The 14463-nt window shown below is 43.2% G+C and overlaps 1 protein-coding gene across 2 annotated transcripts in view; it reads left to right on the top strand.

The window, feature by feature from the left end:
* The first annotated feature begins 284 nt into the window (after window positions 1-284).
* LOC135942656 (contactin-6-like) overlaps window positions 285-14463 on the top strand; it is a 160635-nt gene continuing 146456 nt past the window's right edge. For both annotated transcript variants that reach the window (XM_065488906.1, XM_065488905.1), the window contains exon 1: window positions 285-653. In XM_065488906.1, coding sequence (XP_065344978.1) covers window positions 551-653 — 103 coding nt within the window. In that variant the 5' untranslated portion in view covers window positions 285-550. The remainder of the gene's footprint in view (window positions 654-14463) is intronic.

The raw sequence follows: 14463 nt of genomic DNA, 5'->3' as shown, positions 1-14463 counted from the left end.
AGTGTCTGTAAACATATAGCTTCTAACAATTTTCCTATCTATCAACAAATTTCCTCTTGCTGTCGTAGATGGAGTAAGCACAATTTTACCACACTGAGCAAATCACAAAATCAGGCCACTTGCAGGTCCAAATATTTGCGATGTTTTGCGAATAGTCTCGGAGAAGGAGGCAGAACGAGAGCGGCGGCAGGGCGTGTGGCTGCCTCGTGTCGAGCAGGAGCAGCAGCTTCGCTCGTCGGTCGGCGGCGCTCCAAGAGCGGCGCGCAGCGGTGGCCACAGCCCCCAGACCCCGGCCCGGCAGTCTGTGCGGGTCCCCCGTGTGGTAGACGTCGTCGGGTGCAGCTCTCGCTCGCTCTCACCGCGCTCGCCGAGCACTGCTCACTCGCGTTCGTCCTCCTGCACAATCAATTCTGCCAGTTTTGTGACTGTCTCACGTGCGGAACTCGCCAAGTACTGAATCATTGTTCTGTCTGTGTGCTGTGCGTTGACTGTCGTTCCATGTTTCGTGCGAATTAGCCGTTTTTCGCACCCAGAGATTGTCGCCGCCGAGATGTTGCATAGGATGATGGCCAAGTTCACGTGGACGCTGATGCTGATTTTGGTTTCGGATTTGGGCGCCGCCGCCAAGATCGTCGCCCCCGCCGAGGAAGCAGGTCAGTCTCGATTGTTATTATTTGCTCGTCTTTCGTCCGACTAATGCGGCTCGCGATGCGCGCTAACGAGCTGCTCGAGTTCAAAGGGATGCGGATTATTTTGAGGTTGATTATGAGAAGAAACGTCGCCGGGGCCGGTTTTGTCTCGCCTTCGTTGGCTCTCTTCATTTAATTAGTGCTTAATTAGCGTTGCGCAAACCCACCTCGCCGAGTCTTCAAATTATCAGTGCAGAAGCCGACTTGAAAGACCGGTCGCAGCATCATCAACAGAGAGAAAGAGAGGATGCGCGCGTACGTGGGTTTTTGCGAGTAGTTAACCCAGACAGGCATCTCAAAACCGCCTAACGCGCGTGTGTTTACGCTCTGCCATAAGTGCTTTTTCGACCTTCGCAAACTCGGTAAAAGCACCATTTTCATGAAATGTAATTACCACCGGCCCATAGCGCGACGCGCTGCGAAATTAAAAGTGCCCCGATACGGCCTTTTACTCTAGGAAAATATGATTTGTGCGTTCGCCGCGTTTTCGCTCGCCGACCGGCTGGAATTTCGCAACAATCCAGGCACATCGTAAAAGGAGCATATTTTTGTTCCCGCTTTGGACACTGCTAAAGATGCTGGCCTCTTTGATGACCGACGCACACACACACATTTGGGAAGCCAAATTAAAATCGCTCTGCTCGTTTTCCGAGAGGAGAAAATTACACCCATAATGCCGTAATTATATCGAGATGGGTAGCGCTTGATAAAACTGGTTTTTATCCTGAATGATAATAACGCAACACTTAAAAACGAATAAAAATGTTTCCGTAAATGTGCAGTGCGCTGACCGTTGTGATGCTTTATTTTACTTGCTCGTTAAACAAGGCGCTATTGCATATCTGGCATATCAGTAGCACCGTAATCCCGCAAAAATTTTCTGCTCGTAGATCAGGTTTCCAGTGTTACTGAGAGCTCTTCTTTATGTAAAAATATTCATCATATTCCGTTTGTAATGATGTCTGTTATTTTTCATTTTTACACAACGATCTCAAATTGCTGTTGATTTTCCTGAGAGTTTGGTTTTCATCAGAAGTGTGCGTAATGATGGTCAATTTTCTCACAATGAACTCCGCTGCTCAAATTATGGTTTGCTAGAGTGGAATTTGAGAGAGAGGGACCAGCCAGCTGATTCTATAGAAGTGCACTGGCTATTCAAATACACGTTGCTGTTCGATCGAGGGAAAGGTTTCATTGTGATTGCAGGTGTTCACTAAATTGCTGCTGCCCGGCCAGCAGTAATTCACACGTGCATATCCTGAGAAAAAGCAGTGGGCGGGGCGGCCGCTCGGAAAACAAGATCAAATTCGCTCCTGCCGCTCTTCTTATATGAGAGAGACAGAGAAATATATGTATGCTCGCCGAGGGGAGCATTTTAATGAAGAGCTTGACATGGGTATTATATAATGCACATTAATTTTTTGGTCGCTCCAATCTCAACACCCGAGACGTTCTTCGCGGAAAGAAAAGAGTTGGATCGTAAAAGCAGAAAACCTTTTAGGGGCGTCTTGTTCTCTGCGCCTTAATGAAGACGTCATTTGTAGCGAGATAATAAAATTTGATTCATACGCGGTTTTAATTACAAATCCAATTTCGCAAGCCGCCAAGCGTGTAAATGCAAAAAGTATCAAGTTTGTTGCTGCGTTCCAGAACGTGAGCATGTACAACTTTATATCGGTATAGATTAAAACAAAGAGTTTTTGCGAACCTTTGCTCAGTTGGCAGAACAGTTTTTTATTTGAAATGACCAGTTCACAAGTAACAGAGTAAATTCAATTTCAGCCGTTTGATATTTCTTCAAACAGCCGTCGGTTTCAATATCAAATTTGTTTCCCTTGTTATTGCTCAAAAGCATGACAGTTCATGCGATGTTTTATCAGCTGTTACAGTTTGTTTAAAGCAAGTTATGAGTCTGATTGCGTGAGCAGTGAAATTAACCCATTATATTCAGCTCTGTCGGAAAACGAGCCAGCGCATTATGCATTTATTTATTCATTCATTCATTCATTCAATATGCAAAGAGATATTTCCATATCGATAAAGGAGGAAAAAGCAATGAACGGGTAATATCTTGGAATTTAAGGTGTGGATTGCTGCAATTTTTAGCCACCTTCGCAGCGTGACCAAACACTTAACTAAATCTTTTTATTGGTGGCAATAAAAATTTTTACACGCGGCATAAGCAAATTTAATTACTCTGCTGTCGCTTCGGCCAAAATACTCGCGGCACTAATTCTGGTCCCGATTGTCCTCTGCGAAGAGCAAAAGTGCATAATAACGACTGTCACTGCCGTCCGTGTCTAGTCTACCGGTTTGCAAGGGAAATGGCACGTACACACCTCTCACTTGGAAAAAACGAAAGGCACAACGCGCGAAGATAATAATAGCGGGTCCGAACGAGCGAGAGGTTGTTACACTCGAGCTTCGGCTAGCAGCGGATAAATTGGGTGTAATGATTTTTTACTTGCCTTTTGCTGCCGTGCGCGAAACGAAATTCGGCAGCCAAGGCTCTTTCGCGTTATTATTTTTGTGTGCTGATGGAATTGTATTTTATATCCGTGCAGAGGCCGCAGTCTACACAAAGAGTGAGACAGCGAATTTGAGTCCGCTCCTTTTTCCTATTAATATTTCTTGCCGAAAGCATTGAGATTTGTATTAGTAGACAGCAAAGGGGAATATATGTATTTCCGATGTGTGCTCTCGCCCTAATAATTTTTATCCCACTGCCGGCCGGCTGGGGTGGGATTGCTTTAATAACAGTCGGAGTGAGTGTTGTGAGAGGAGGGAATGAGAAGGGATGACACATCAAGTCCTGCCATTCCTCCAGATTTTTTGACTATTGACGCCAGATGATGATTGTATTGTGTTATGTATGTAGGCTTGGGGTCCTGGCGGGTGAATTTGGGTAATGGGGGTGGGAGACGGAGAAGCATATGCAAGCGCACTCAGCCTCTCAGACACTCTCCTGCTTGCTCAGACGGCGATAGTATCTTCTATTGAAAAGATAACATTTTCCTTTTCGCCGGGCAGAAAAGAAATCTGCTTAACTCGGCTGGTTGCGAATACGAAAAGGAAAGGGGGGCCGTCGACTGTCCTGACCAATCACGCTTTAAAGGCAGCTATAGAGCACTTGATGGGATTAGGCGACCAATTTGCGATTGATCGTGGGGGATGCGAAATGAAAACCTTTTACCGATATTGCGGCCAAAATGCAAATTTGGCCCAGGAGCAAACGTTTAAGCTAGTTCCGGAAATAGAAGAGGAAGTAGCAGATTTCTAAAGACTAAAAAGACACATTTTTTTTATTTTTTTTTTATTCCGTTCACGTGAATAACGCAATTTTTCAAGTACAAAACTGTCGTTCTCGACTATATCTTCCAAAGAAAGTATGAAAAAGTGGATTCCCGAACTTTTTGCTCGGTTCTCGCTGAAACAACTCGAGCGAAGGACAAGTGAGTTGTGTGTGTGCATGCTCTTGTTTGTCTTCACACAGGTAAGCAGGCGTTTCCAACCAACACTTGGCCGCATCAGCAGTGGGAAATATTTTCGTACTGCAAGCAAAGTGTATCCAAAGTGATATAAATATATTCCTCTCCGAGGAATTCTTTTATTCGGACGAGTAGCAGGTTCTCTTTTTTATCCCGACCTGCCTGCCAGTTCTGCCGCCGCCGCTGCTCTCTTTTTTTGTGCATGCACACACACTCTTATATGTATGTACACATACACACAAACGCCTGCGGTTACGGCCTCATATATTATTGAATTCATCTAACAGCGGCGTCGGCAGCAAATAATAAATGCCCTTCTTTCGCTGTGAGTGAGGAGAGAGAGAGAAGAATTCTGCATTTCGGGGGTTTCGAGTTGCAAGCAAAATATTATTGCCACCGAGATGGAGGAGGGAGCAACCTGCTCTCACCCTTTGAGCGGAGGAGGAGGGAAATAATTCACGCAACCATACACGAGCAGGCAGATTCAATCAGCGCCAAATCTCCTTTTTATGGCGTGTCTCGTTCTAAAAATTCAATTCGAAATGCGGACGAACAAATTAGAATTTTGTAAAATATCATGAGATGGCGTTTTTCTCTGCTGAGTTCGTTTCCCTTATCGCAGTCTATGCATATGATTTGGGGAAAATATTGTTTTGTCACGCTCTTGCTGTTTATAACAGGCTTAAGGGATTAACGTAAGGTGTGACCGTCACGGTTGTTTGAAAGTACTGACGAGAAAGGCATCGCTTGTCACAATTTACGATTGTTTTCTGCACTGTTTGAGTCGAGTATTCATTTTGTTGAATATTAGCTCCTGCGGTTTTTTAATGGAAATATGCAGTGTAGGAGCAATGCAAGTGTTATTATTCGGGAGAGTGCACTTTTTAATTTAAAAAGAGAGGAGAGTGTGTCTAGACAGAAGAAGTGTGGCTCACTGAAAAGTGTAATTGGCTGCACTCAAAGGAATTGAAGCCTCGGAGCACTACTTCATTTCGCAACTCTCACGGAGGCTAATTTGCAATTTCAAGTGCCACCGCCTAGCAAGCACAGGCATGCGATGGTGCATGCACACACACACACACACAGAAAGGGAGGAAGCCGCGCAACAAATGCGCGCTGCGGCTGCTGCTGCTGCTGGAAAGACGCTCTGCATTTTATTGGAAACAAATTCAATAGATGTTTGAGGCAGATGAGAGCAAAAACAGCTCGTGACTGCTCCTATATGGTGTTGTGACCTTTTCGTTTGCTTGCAATTTCGAGCAGGCAAACAGATTTTCTTTTGTGCTGCTCTTTTAAAAGAGTTCAAAGGAAAGCAGAGAATTTTTTGCTAATTATATCTGCGGGTCTTTTTAATAAAAACTGCTTTGAGAATCTGTTGAGGATGCTAAATGTGACAATCTGATAATATTTCACAATTTTATTGAAAGCCTTGGTGGAAAAAAAATCGAGAAACCCCTGATTTGACTCTTGAAGGTATATTTTCTTGACAGTTGTCTCGCTCCACTTAAGCAAAAGACATACGCTCCAATGGCACACGAGGTTAAAAGGCGCAGTTTTCTCATATTTCCTTCGCCGTATCATCGCATTGGCCACTTTTCCGTCAGCAGCGGAAATGCACGGCGATATTTCACATGGTAATTGCGGCGCTCGTAGTACACACTGAGTGCAATATTGAAAATCCAATAGTAGAGCGCAATGTATAAAATAAATGCTGAGCTGGCCAATGCATTTTCTATTAAATGGCCGCACACCGTGCCCGTTTATGAGCTTGAAGAGCGGCTCTCTCATCCAAGAGGGTTGCTTCTGCCTCAGCGTCTCGTGTTCTCTCAGTCAGTTTGTGTGCCGCTGACCTGTGTGCTGATTATCAAAGGCCCAAGAATCTCTTCGCTCTCGGCGTCGTGCTTGTTGGCAAAATATCATTACGCGAGGCGAGCGAGGTGACCTCTTTATTTCAGCGCCACAATGCAATAACCATCCTTCTCGTGACCGCCGTCCATAATTCGCTACGTGCATAATTGCACATCGGTCTTGTTGAATTTGATCCTCTTCGAGCTTCTGCATTGCTGCAATTTAACTGGCTGATGGATGAAACAGGAGATGTTTGCAGCGGTGGTAGCCAGCCGATATATACGGTTACGTTTTGTCAAAATTGCGAAAATTGATGAATCATAGCACCGGAAAGGTCGTCAATAAAGCCACGTCTTAAACAAAAATTTAACAAATGATATATTTTATGAGATTGAAAACGTCACCAACAAGACAAAAAGTATAAAATATTTGGCTCAAATTTAATTTTTGTTCAATGGCAGCATCTTTGGTTTGTTCTGTTGAACAAAATTTACATTTTCTACTGACTCTGTAATTTTATGACCGACTTACCTTTGTCGTCCAATGATATTTCATTCATTCAAAACAAATAAAATTTGCCAAAATTAATGAGTTGGCATTTTTCAACCTCAAAATTTTTAATTGTTTTCTCATATCTTGCTTTAAAAAAAGTTGTGCGTATCTAGCAACTATCGTGCTCTGAATAAAAATTATTGTTTGTAGGCCTTGCCTTTTTTCCGACAGTGGTGCAATAACCACTCGAAAATAGCACAAATAGCAAAAATCAATCATTAATCGCGTCGGTGAATGTATGCGGATTAAACGCCAAACCATATAATAATTTTAATATCGTGCATGTGCCCAGCATGAATTGAGTCATTAGCGGCAGACGCTGGTTGGCTGCAGTGCGCAGCATTCACGTCCGCCAAACAAATATATAAAAATGCTAATCGCTGCATCGGCGGGACTGAAATTATGGAAAGAATTTTCAATTAATGCTCGATCGATTCAGGGGTAGCCACACTGGACCAGAGCCGACGGAGATGCCGGGGGCATAAATCACCAAGTAATGGCCACATCCTGCGCCGTAATTTATTGCCGCGATGTAATAATTGCCTTTTGCATTCGCCGTTTTTATTTTCATTCCGGCCAATCATTGTTTTTTCCTGCCCCAGCCCCTCTCGGCGTGCGCGCGTCGCAATAATTTTGCACAGTGTGTGACACTTTTATCATGTAACAAATCATAAATCGCCGGCTCGCCGGCGAGTACCGCTTGCGTTTTGTACGTGAAAAGTATCGGCACATCACACATATACAGAGACTGGATTTTATATTGGATTACATAGAGCGGAAAAAGTACAACGAGTTGCTCTAGATTTGAAATATATGGATAACCTCGACGCGTCGATTTCGATCGATCCGTTTCCCCTTTGCAGCCGATCGATCATTGATTTTTAATTACGGTGCCGATACTAATGCTCGTCCTGATTCTTATCCTTCCACACGTGTAATATTAAATGTATAAAAAGTGCGGCAGCGCCGGCGGAGAGATGAGATATTGATTTTTTTAATGCTTGGTAGCAGGGCAACCAGAAAAAGTTATTTATTTCACGTGTGTGTTCGCCTCGGCCGAAGAGTGCTGTAAAGAAGAGAGGAAAGTCGGCTTAATACAGGCGCATTGTTGCGAGCAGAGCGTTGATAATCAATTTTAAAATTGAAAACGCTCCGCGTGCAGCGCTCACACACACACACACACACACTCGAGCCAACAGAGAGTTATTAGTCGGCGAGCCCCCTCCTGATTTATTTTATTTATTCCGAATCCCTCGACGATGAGCAACATAATTAGAGAGCAGTGGCGAATGCAAGAAGCACGTAAACGGGTAGTAATGCAATAAAGCCACCTAAAAAGATTATGCTGCGTCGCAGGCCAGGAATACATAAAAAGTTCGTTTTCCGAGCTCATGCACGAAAGGGAAATGAGAAAAGGCGCGCATAATGGGCTTGGAGAGGAAATAAGCTGGCGCGTGATCGGGAATAATTTGTTTTGTTTCATTTGCTATACAAATGTATATACACGCTAAAGCCACCGCGGTCACATGCGATCAAATGAGAGCGAAAGAGAAAAGAAGTCCCCCAAGGATTTGTTTTTAATTTCATGCTGTATGAATCATGTGACGTGTGCAAAAATGTTTTTTTTTAAATGAAAACAGCATCGTGGGTATTTAAATGCAAATTAGAAAAGCAAATTAGCTTTCGGCCGAAAAGTAGAAAATTACCTTGTTTTTGCTTGCTCTGAACGTGTTTCTGATTATTCAAGCGTAAAATCCATGGCGTTAAATCTACAAAATAATTTGAAACGCTGACGTCTTGCCAGATTATTCACATTTTTCATGGGTATTTTGAGAAGAAGCAGAATATGATATAAAAAGATATATATTCGCTTGCTTCATTCTGTAACGAATTTATTCAACGAGCACATTTAATATTTTCATTTGACAGGATTTTTTCCTACGCGCCTCCTTTCTTTATTCAAATAATTTGGATATTTCCGCTAAAATCATACACGCATGAATAGCAAATTTATTATTAAATTATTTAGAATTTTAACCTCTAACATATTTTGTAAATTATGCTATGTCAATTCAATTCAAACATCCTCTTACGGGTAAAATTTATATTGTAGGTAAAATTTTACTATCCATATATATTTATAAAAATCGTTCTCCTGAGAGTTGGCAGTTTTTGTCCAGCAGAGTATTAATTTAAAAACATGAAACCAATTCATGGTGTTTAGTGCTCTTCTTTAAAGCAATGCAATTAATTTAATGCCCACTGTTACGCAATTTTCAATTAGCTTCTTCAAAGAAGATTTTTTGTAAACAAGATAGCACTGAGCATTTTAGCAATTCAAATTGCTAATTTCGAGCCTATTGACGATCAGCTGCCGCCGTCCGTCGACAAAGTGATGTCAAATCCACTTAGGATGTCTAATCTAGCTAGATTACGTATCTGCCGTTGAAAAGAGGTCCATACAACTGGCACTAAAGAGCCACTTCGTTTGCGTCTCATTCGGCGTGAAATTAGCCACAGACTAACGCTTTTGAGCGTGGCATAAGGTTTGCCGGCACCCGTGTGCTGAGAGCCGTTATTAAATCAAATATTGTATTAAAGCGAGAGGTGCGTGGCGTGCTTAAAACGAAGATGGTGCGCGACGCGACAGGGCGTGTGTAACTCAATAACACGCCTCATTGCGCGCCGCTCTTAATGTGTTGTTGTTCTCCCAACGACCCTGAGGACGGCGGCAGCGATGATGATGCCTCCACTCACTGCGAGTACGCGTACGAGGGAATCACATTCATTAAAAGTACGTGCGTTCCCGCCGCTGTGGGGCGGAAAATAAGAGGGATTTGTGTTTTTTATATTTGCTGCCGGGGGCACGGCGCGCGACACGCTGGGATTCGGTTAGGTGGAGTGGTTCATGATGATGAAACACCCTCTTGTGATGAGCACTTCATCGCCCTATTGAAATGCCCTCGGTGCAAATCGTGTGCATGTAATTTTGAGTAAATTTGTAGCAGTGAAGAGAAATGATTTGGGAAGCGCTAAATTGCTGCCAAGGCACAGATGAAGCATTTTTTTAGCAAAATCTAAATATTCTATATACTCAAAATATATTTGTGACCTTTGACCGAAACAGTGAATTTTAATACAAATTATCAAAGGGTGTGTGTCTAATTTACTTAAATAATCAAATTTATAGGAAAGGTGGAAAGGTATACTTAATCAAATTTGTATCATTTTAAGTAAAACGAAGGTGCAAGTTGCAACACTTTATCTTAACCTACTTCACCTATCTTTATCATGCTTTATTGAACTGTAGTTAATCATTCGAGGTAAATTTCTCGGTGGTTTTGCAACACACCCGTCATTAGCCAATGATTAAAACAGGAAATAGCCAATAACCACAGAATGTCTAGTAGAGTCTATGTAATTAATTATTGTAGCCAACGAAATCAACACAACTGTGTTTGTAGTTGAGGATGTTGCTACTATTGCGATACAAATTTCATCATTAACTAACAAGCTGCACGATGCAAATTGGTCGACACGTGTACAACAGCCACAGATCCACACGGTATTATTTTTTAATTCCACCCGTTTGCTTCGATGCGAGTGCTCGCAATACAGCTGATTGATCTTTAATTGAAACAGAATAACCACCACTTGCGAGCCTGAAGCATCAGCGTCAATTTTGTCCAACTGTCAGCGCACTGCATATATTCATATATAACGTATATAGAGCTGGTGCATCGTTTTAATTAATCATTACTCGCTTGGTGCATAGCACCGGAGAAGCAATTGGCTCGTGAAACGTACCTAGACTAATTGAGTTTTCCCGTCACTTCACACACAAGCTGCATATAAGCGCAGTTCGCGTGCATGTCGTGATCAATTTCCTTTGGCTACATATAATGCGTGGCAGGGAGATGCCTTTATAACGCTGCAGACTGACACGCTGAAACTTCCTCTTTGCTTGCGCTGACTTGATTTAATCGTAATTAGTTAACTTTGCTATCCATGACATTATTCTAGAATTTGATGAAGAATTTTACAGCTGTAATAATCGAAACATGAACATCAAGATAAGTAGAAGATTAAATCTGTTATTTTTATGTGAACGAGTACTTGAATAAATGCGTCTTTGTTTATTACAATTTGTCAGTCATCCCATGGCAGTAAAATTTACTAACAAATATTAATATTTTTATAACCTCTGCTCAGAACACCCCGTGGGCTATGAGCTCACCGGGCCCCAATAACACCGCAGAGTGGACAACATGGGGCACAAGTGGTCGCAGAGGAGCTTGGGCCCAATATGGCTATCTTTTCGCCTCCCCACACAATAATTTATTATTAAGGAAAGTGTTTATTTAATATCAACATAAGCTGTGACCAAGGAATACAGCTCTTTTAAGTGAAAATTTTCAAACACCAAAATGATAAAATTATATTTCGTGTATATTTTGCCACTGACAAATGAAACATAAAACAAGTTATGAGTGCATGGGATTTACGGGAAGCTGTACAACAGTCAGTTTTCTTTTGCACCAGCAAAGCCCACCTTTAGCTTTTGAATGTTTTTCGTCCTCCTTTACATTTCCCAGGGTCGAGGTGAAAAATTGTACGGCTTGTCTGCGGCCGAGGTTAAATTATTTTTCTGCATGTGGAGCATCCAGCGAGCTGTTCGTTCGGTCAGCGACGCCAGCAACATACTCGGGCGTCGATCAATTTTTATGGTGATTCATTTGAGGTTCACCACATCATGCACTTATGTAGTGTACGTGGTGCTAGTGGAGGTGGTGGTGGTGGCGTGGTTTGAGTGAGAGTGCATTCTCATAATTACACTGCACTGCACCAATTGCTGTCGTAAAATTTAATTGCATCCCTGCGCAAAATTAATGGTCTACTCACCCACACTCTTTCAAATCTCCATCATCATTCTGCCGCCGAGAGAGAATCGCTGAATAACTCTCCAACAGCTGCTCTTCCGCTTTTTTAGCCTGGTGTTCTGCATTGGAAATCGGGATGAAAAATGAGCCGTTTTGCACCGCCTGCGTGATTTCAGATCTGAAATTTATTTAACTTTGGACGCAGAGGTTTTTGGGGAAGTAAATATATATGATATTTTGTCAAAAGTTACTCGGTTGTTAACTCTTTCAGGCTTAAATTTTATCTCATCTCTCCCTCCACTCTCGGCAGACAATGATATCGATAATTTATTGCCAAAAAATTAACAAAAGGGGGGTCTGAAAGGCAACGAGACGACGGGCGAAATGGAATTAAATCCGTTTAATTTATACCCCTGGCTGAAATAAAAGTGGGAGCAGCAAGAGAGAAGGGTCAAGAGTTTTATACCGGCGGCCGGATAATATATTACAAAAAGCTGTGACAGTGATTACGACGCCTTTTTTACTTTAATTAATTGCGCTTTAATAAAAGGCAGTGCGCATTGCACGCAGCACGGAGCGCCCGAGTTTGCCAAGCCATGGTTTGGCGGAGAGACAGCAAAAGTCGGTGAAATTTAAAATTCTCCGGGCGCCTCGCTGCGGTAAAACTCGAGTGCGGAGCGGGAGAGAAGAGAACGAGATAGAGGTTTCGGGGGAGCCGAGAGAGTAATTGGAAACACAACTCACACATCATGCAAATAAAGTTATTCTCTGCCTCCATTATCAAAGTGCGCGTGTCGTTTGGAAAGGGTTTCGACAAACACCGTAGAACCTGCGGTGGTGGTGGGGAGGGCAAAGCGTTCCTATAATTGTAAGTTTGTGTTGAATTGTCTCTCCGCCGCCACCTCCCCCACCCACTGCCACCCCCGTTCGCCCCACAGGTGATTTTAATTAGAGAAATTGCCTTCCTCGTCGAGTCGCGCGAGCGGCCGGGCGAATCTGAACGCCGCCGCTCAAGGGGTGGAATCGCGGCTGAAATTTCAATTAAGAGCGCTTTTGCGACAATGCTGCGCTGTGCGGGTAATTGAATGAGCAGTCGTAGCAGGCGAAAAGAGGTAAGGCGCGCGCCCGCGTTTTATGGAGCGCGCGCGAGCATGAAAAGGCTTCTCTTCCAGCAGTTTGTCGCTTTTTCCTTGCGACACTGCCGTCTCCTCTCTCTCTCTCTCTCTCTCTCTCTCTCTCTCTCTCTCTCTCTCTCTCGCACTCGCAAACATTTCGTTGCTTTGCCAATTAGTTTCTCAAGGTGTAATATTTCTGCTCGGCACGTCGTTCGCCGCGTCTCCCCCTCCTCCGCCCTTCGCACCGGTGGAAACTTGCTCCTTGTGCGCTTCCACGTTTTTCTCAAACCGCAACCCAGCCTCCTTTGCCCGAGACCCTTTTTTTCTTTCTCTCCGATAGTTGAAGACCTGCCTGACAAGCTTTTATGCACCCTTCAGCACGAAATCGCTCGACTGCTTGAGATATTTCCACGCGGCGGTGACTCCGCAGTGTGTGGTTGAATTGTTTACGATCAGACGACAAGCAATACACTTTATAGGAGGTTGCACGCAAACCAAGAAAGTGCACTGCATGAACTTACTTGCAGCATTAAAACGACTGAATTTTGACTTATTTTCAAAACATCCTTTTCTGCGGTTGCTCGAATGGCAGCTGTCAATTTTGCGTCTCAATTTTTGTTCTCATGGATATCTAATACATTTGTATCTTGTATCAAAGTCATATTGCAAGACAAATAAGATACCCAGCAGTTGGGAAAGGATAATTTTAAATATCTTCTTCGGTCTTCATCGGTCAAAAACTGTAGAATCCTTGACTATTACATAGGTCTGAACTCATTTTAAAGATATAAATAAACACTATTCCCCTATAATACATCCTAAAACCAATAACCTCACACGTTATACAGTAATAAGCCACGAATTTTATCAAGGTATTAATCATCCTCTCGCTTCTAAAATTACTTCACCACATTCCAGTCAAAACTGATTAAAAATGTATCTTAAATAGACCAGCAAAAATGTATGTAGCAGGAATATGAAAAAAAGAGTTGAAGTAATTCAATAACGAGAAACAGCAATTTGGGCTTAATTACAATATTTGAGCTGTGGGTTAGCGTAATTACTCAGTCAGCTCTGTTAATTGTGCGGACCTTTCGGATGGACTTAGCTGCACACGAGCACCAATTAAACCATCTTTTGTCGTCCAACGCTTTGAAATGAGTGAATTGAGCTCGCAGCTCCAACGCATACAATATCCAACATGATGCAGTATAGCAATTAGAGCAGAGCTAATTTATTTGTTTCGCGCTCGCGCATCACTTTAATAACTGCGGCCGCTTTAGTCTCGGGAGCTGCCGTTCAGGGTTCGTCAGAATGCGCACAAAAAAGGGGCAGAAAATTAAGCGGGAGGCGGAGTGCGCGGCGGCAAACAAATTAGCTGCTGATAATTGGCGCCGAATTAATTGCCAGCCATTAAATTTGTTTAAAGCAGCCACGACGACACATAGTAAATTAATATTTGAGTAATTAAGTGATGATATTATTTGGCCGCTTTGTTTCGAGGTGCTGGAGGGAAACGCCGCTTTCGGCCTTAATGGCGCTTGGCCCCGGCCCAAGACAAAAGAAAGCGGCAGAAGCCGCTTGCTTTGGCCGTTGTCAAACAAGCGGGAATTAGTATCATTGTGTTATAAGCAAACAACGCATGCTTGGGACGCGCGGCCACACGCGTACACATAAATTTGCAGTCCCTACGCATGCAGCATCACTGAATAATATGAGAGAGAGTATGTGTGCGGAGCGATTGTTACGCGACTCAGCACTGGACAAACAGCGTTGGGCGGGTTGCAGGGAGGGTGCGGTTCCAAAGGCCACACTGATTCACACGCCCGTTTCTTTCAAATTCGAAATCCCGCAAGCATAAATTCGGGGTGATTTACTCAGCTTCCCGTGT

Source organism: Cloeon dipterum, chromosome 4 (assembly GCF_949628265.1).
Source record: "Cloeon dipterum chromosome 4, ieCloDipt1.1, whole genome shotgun sequence".
Lineage (NCBI taxonomy): Eukaryota > Metazoa > Arthropoda > Insecta > Ephemeroptera > Baetidae > Cloeon > Cloeon dipterum.
This window is presented reverse-complemented; position numbering and strand designations above follow the sequence as displayed.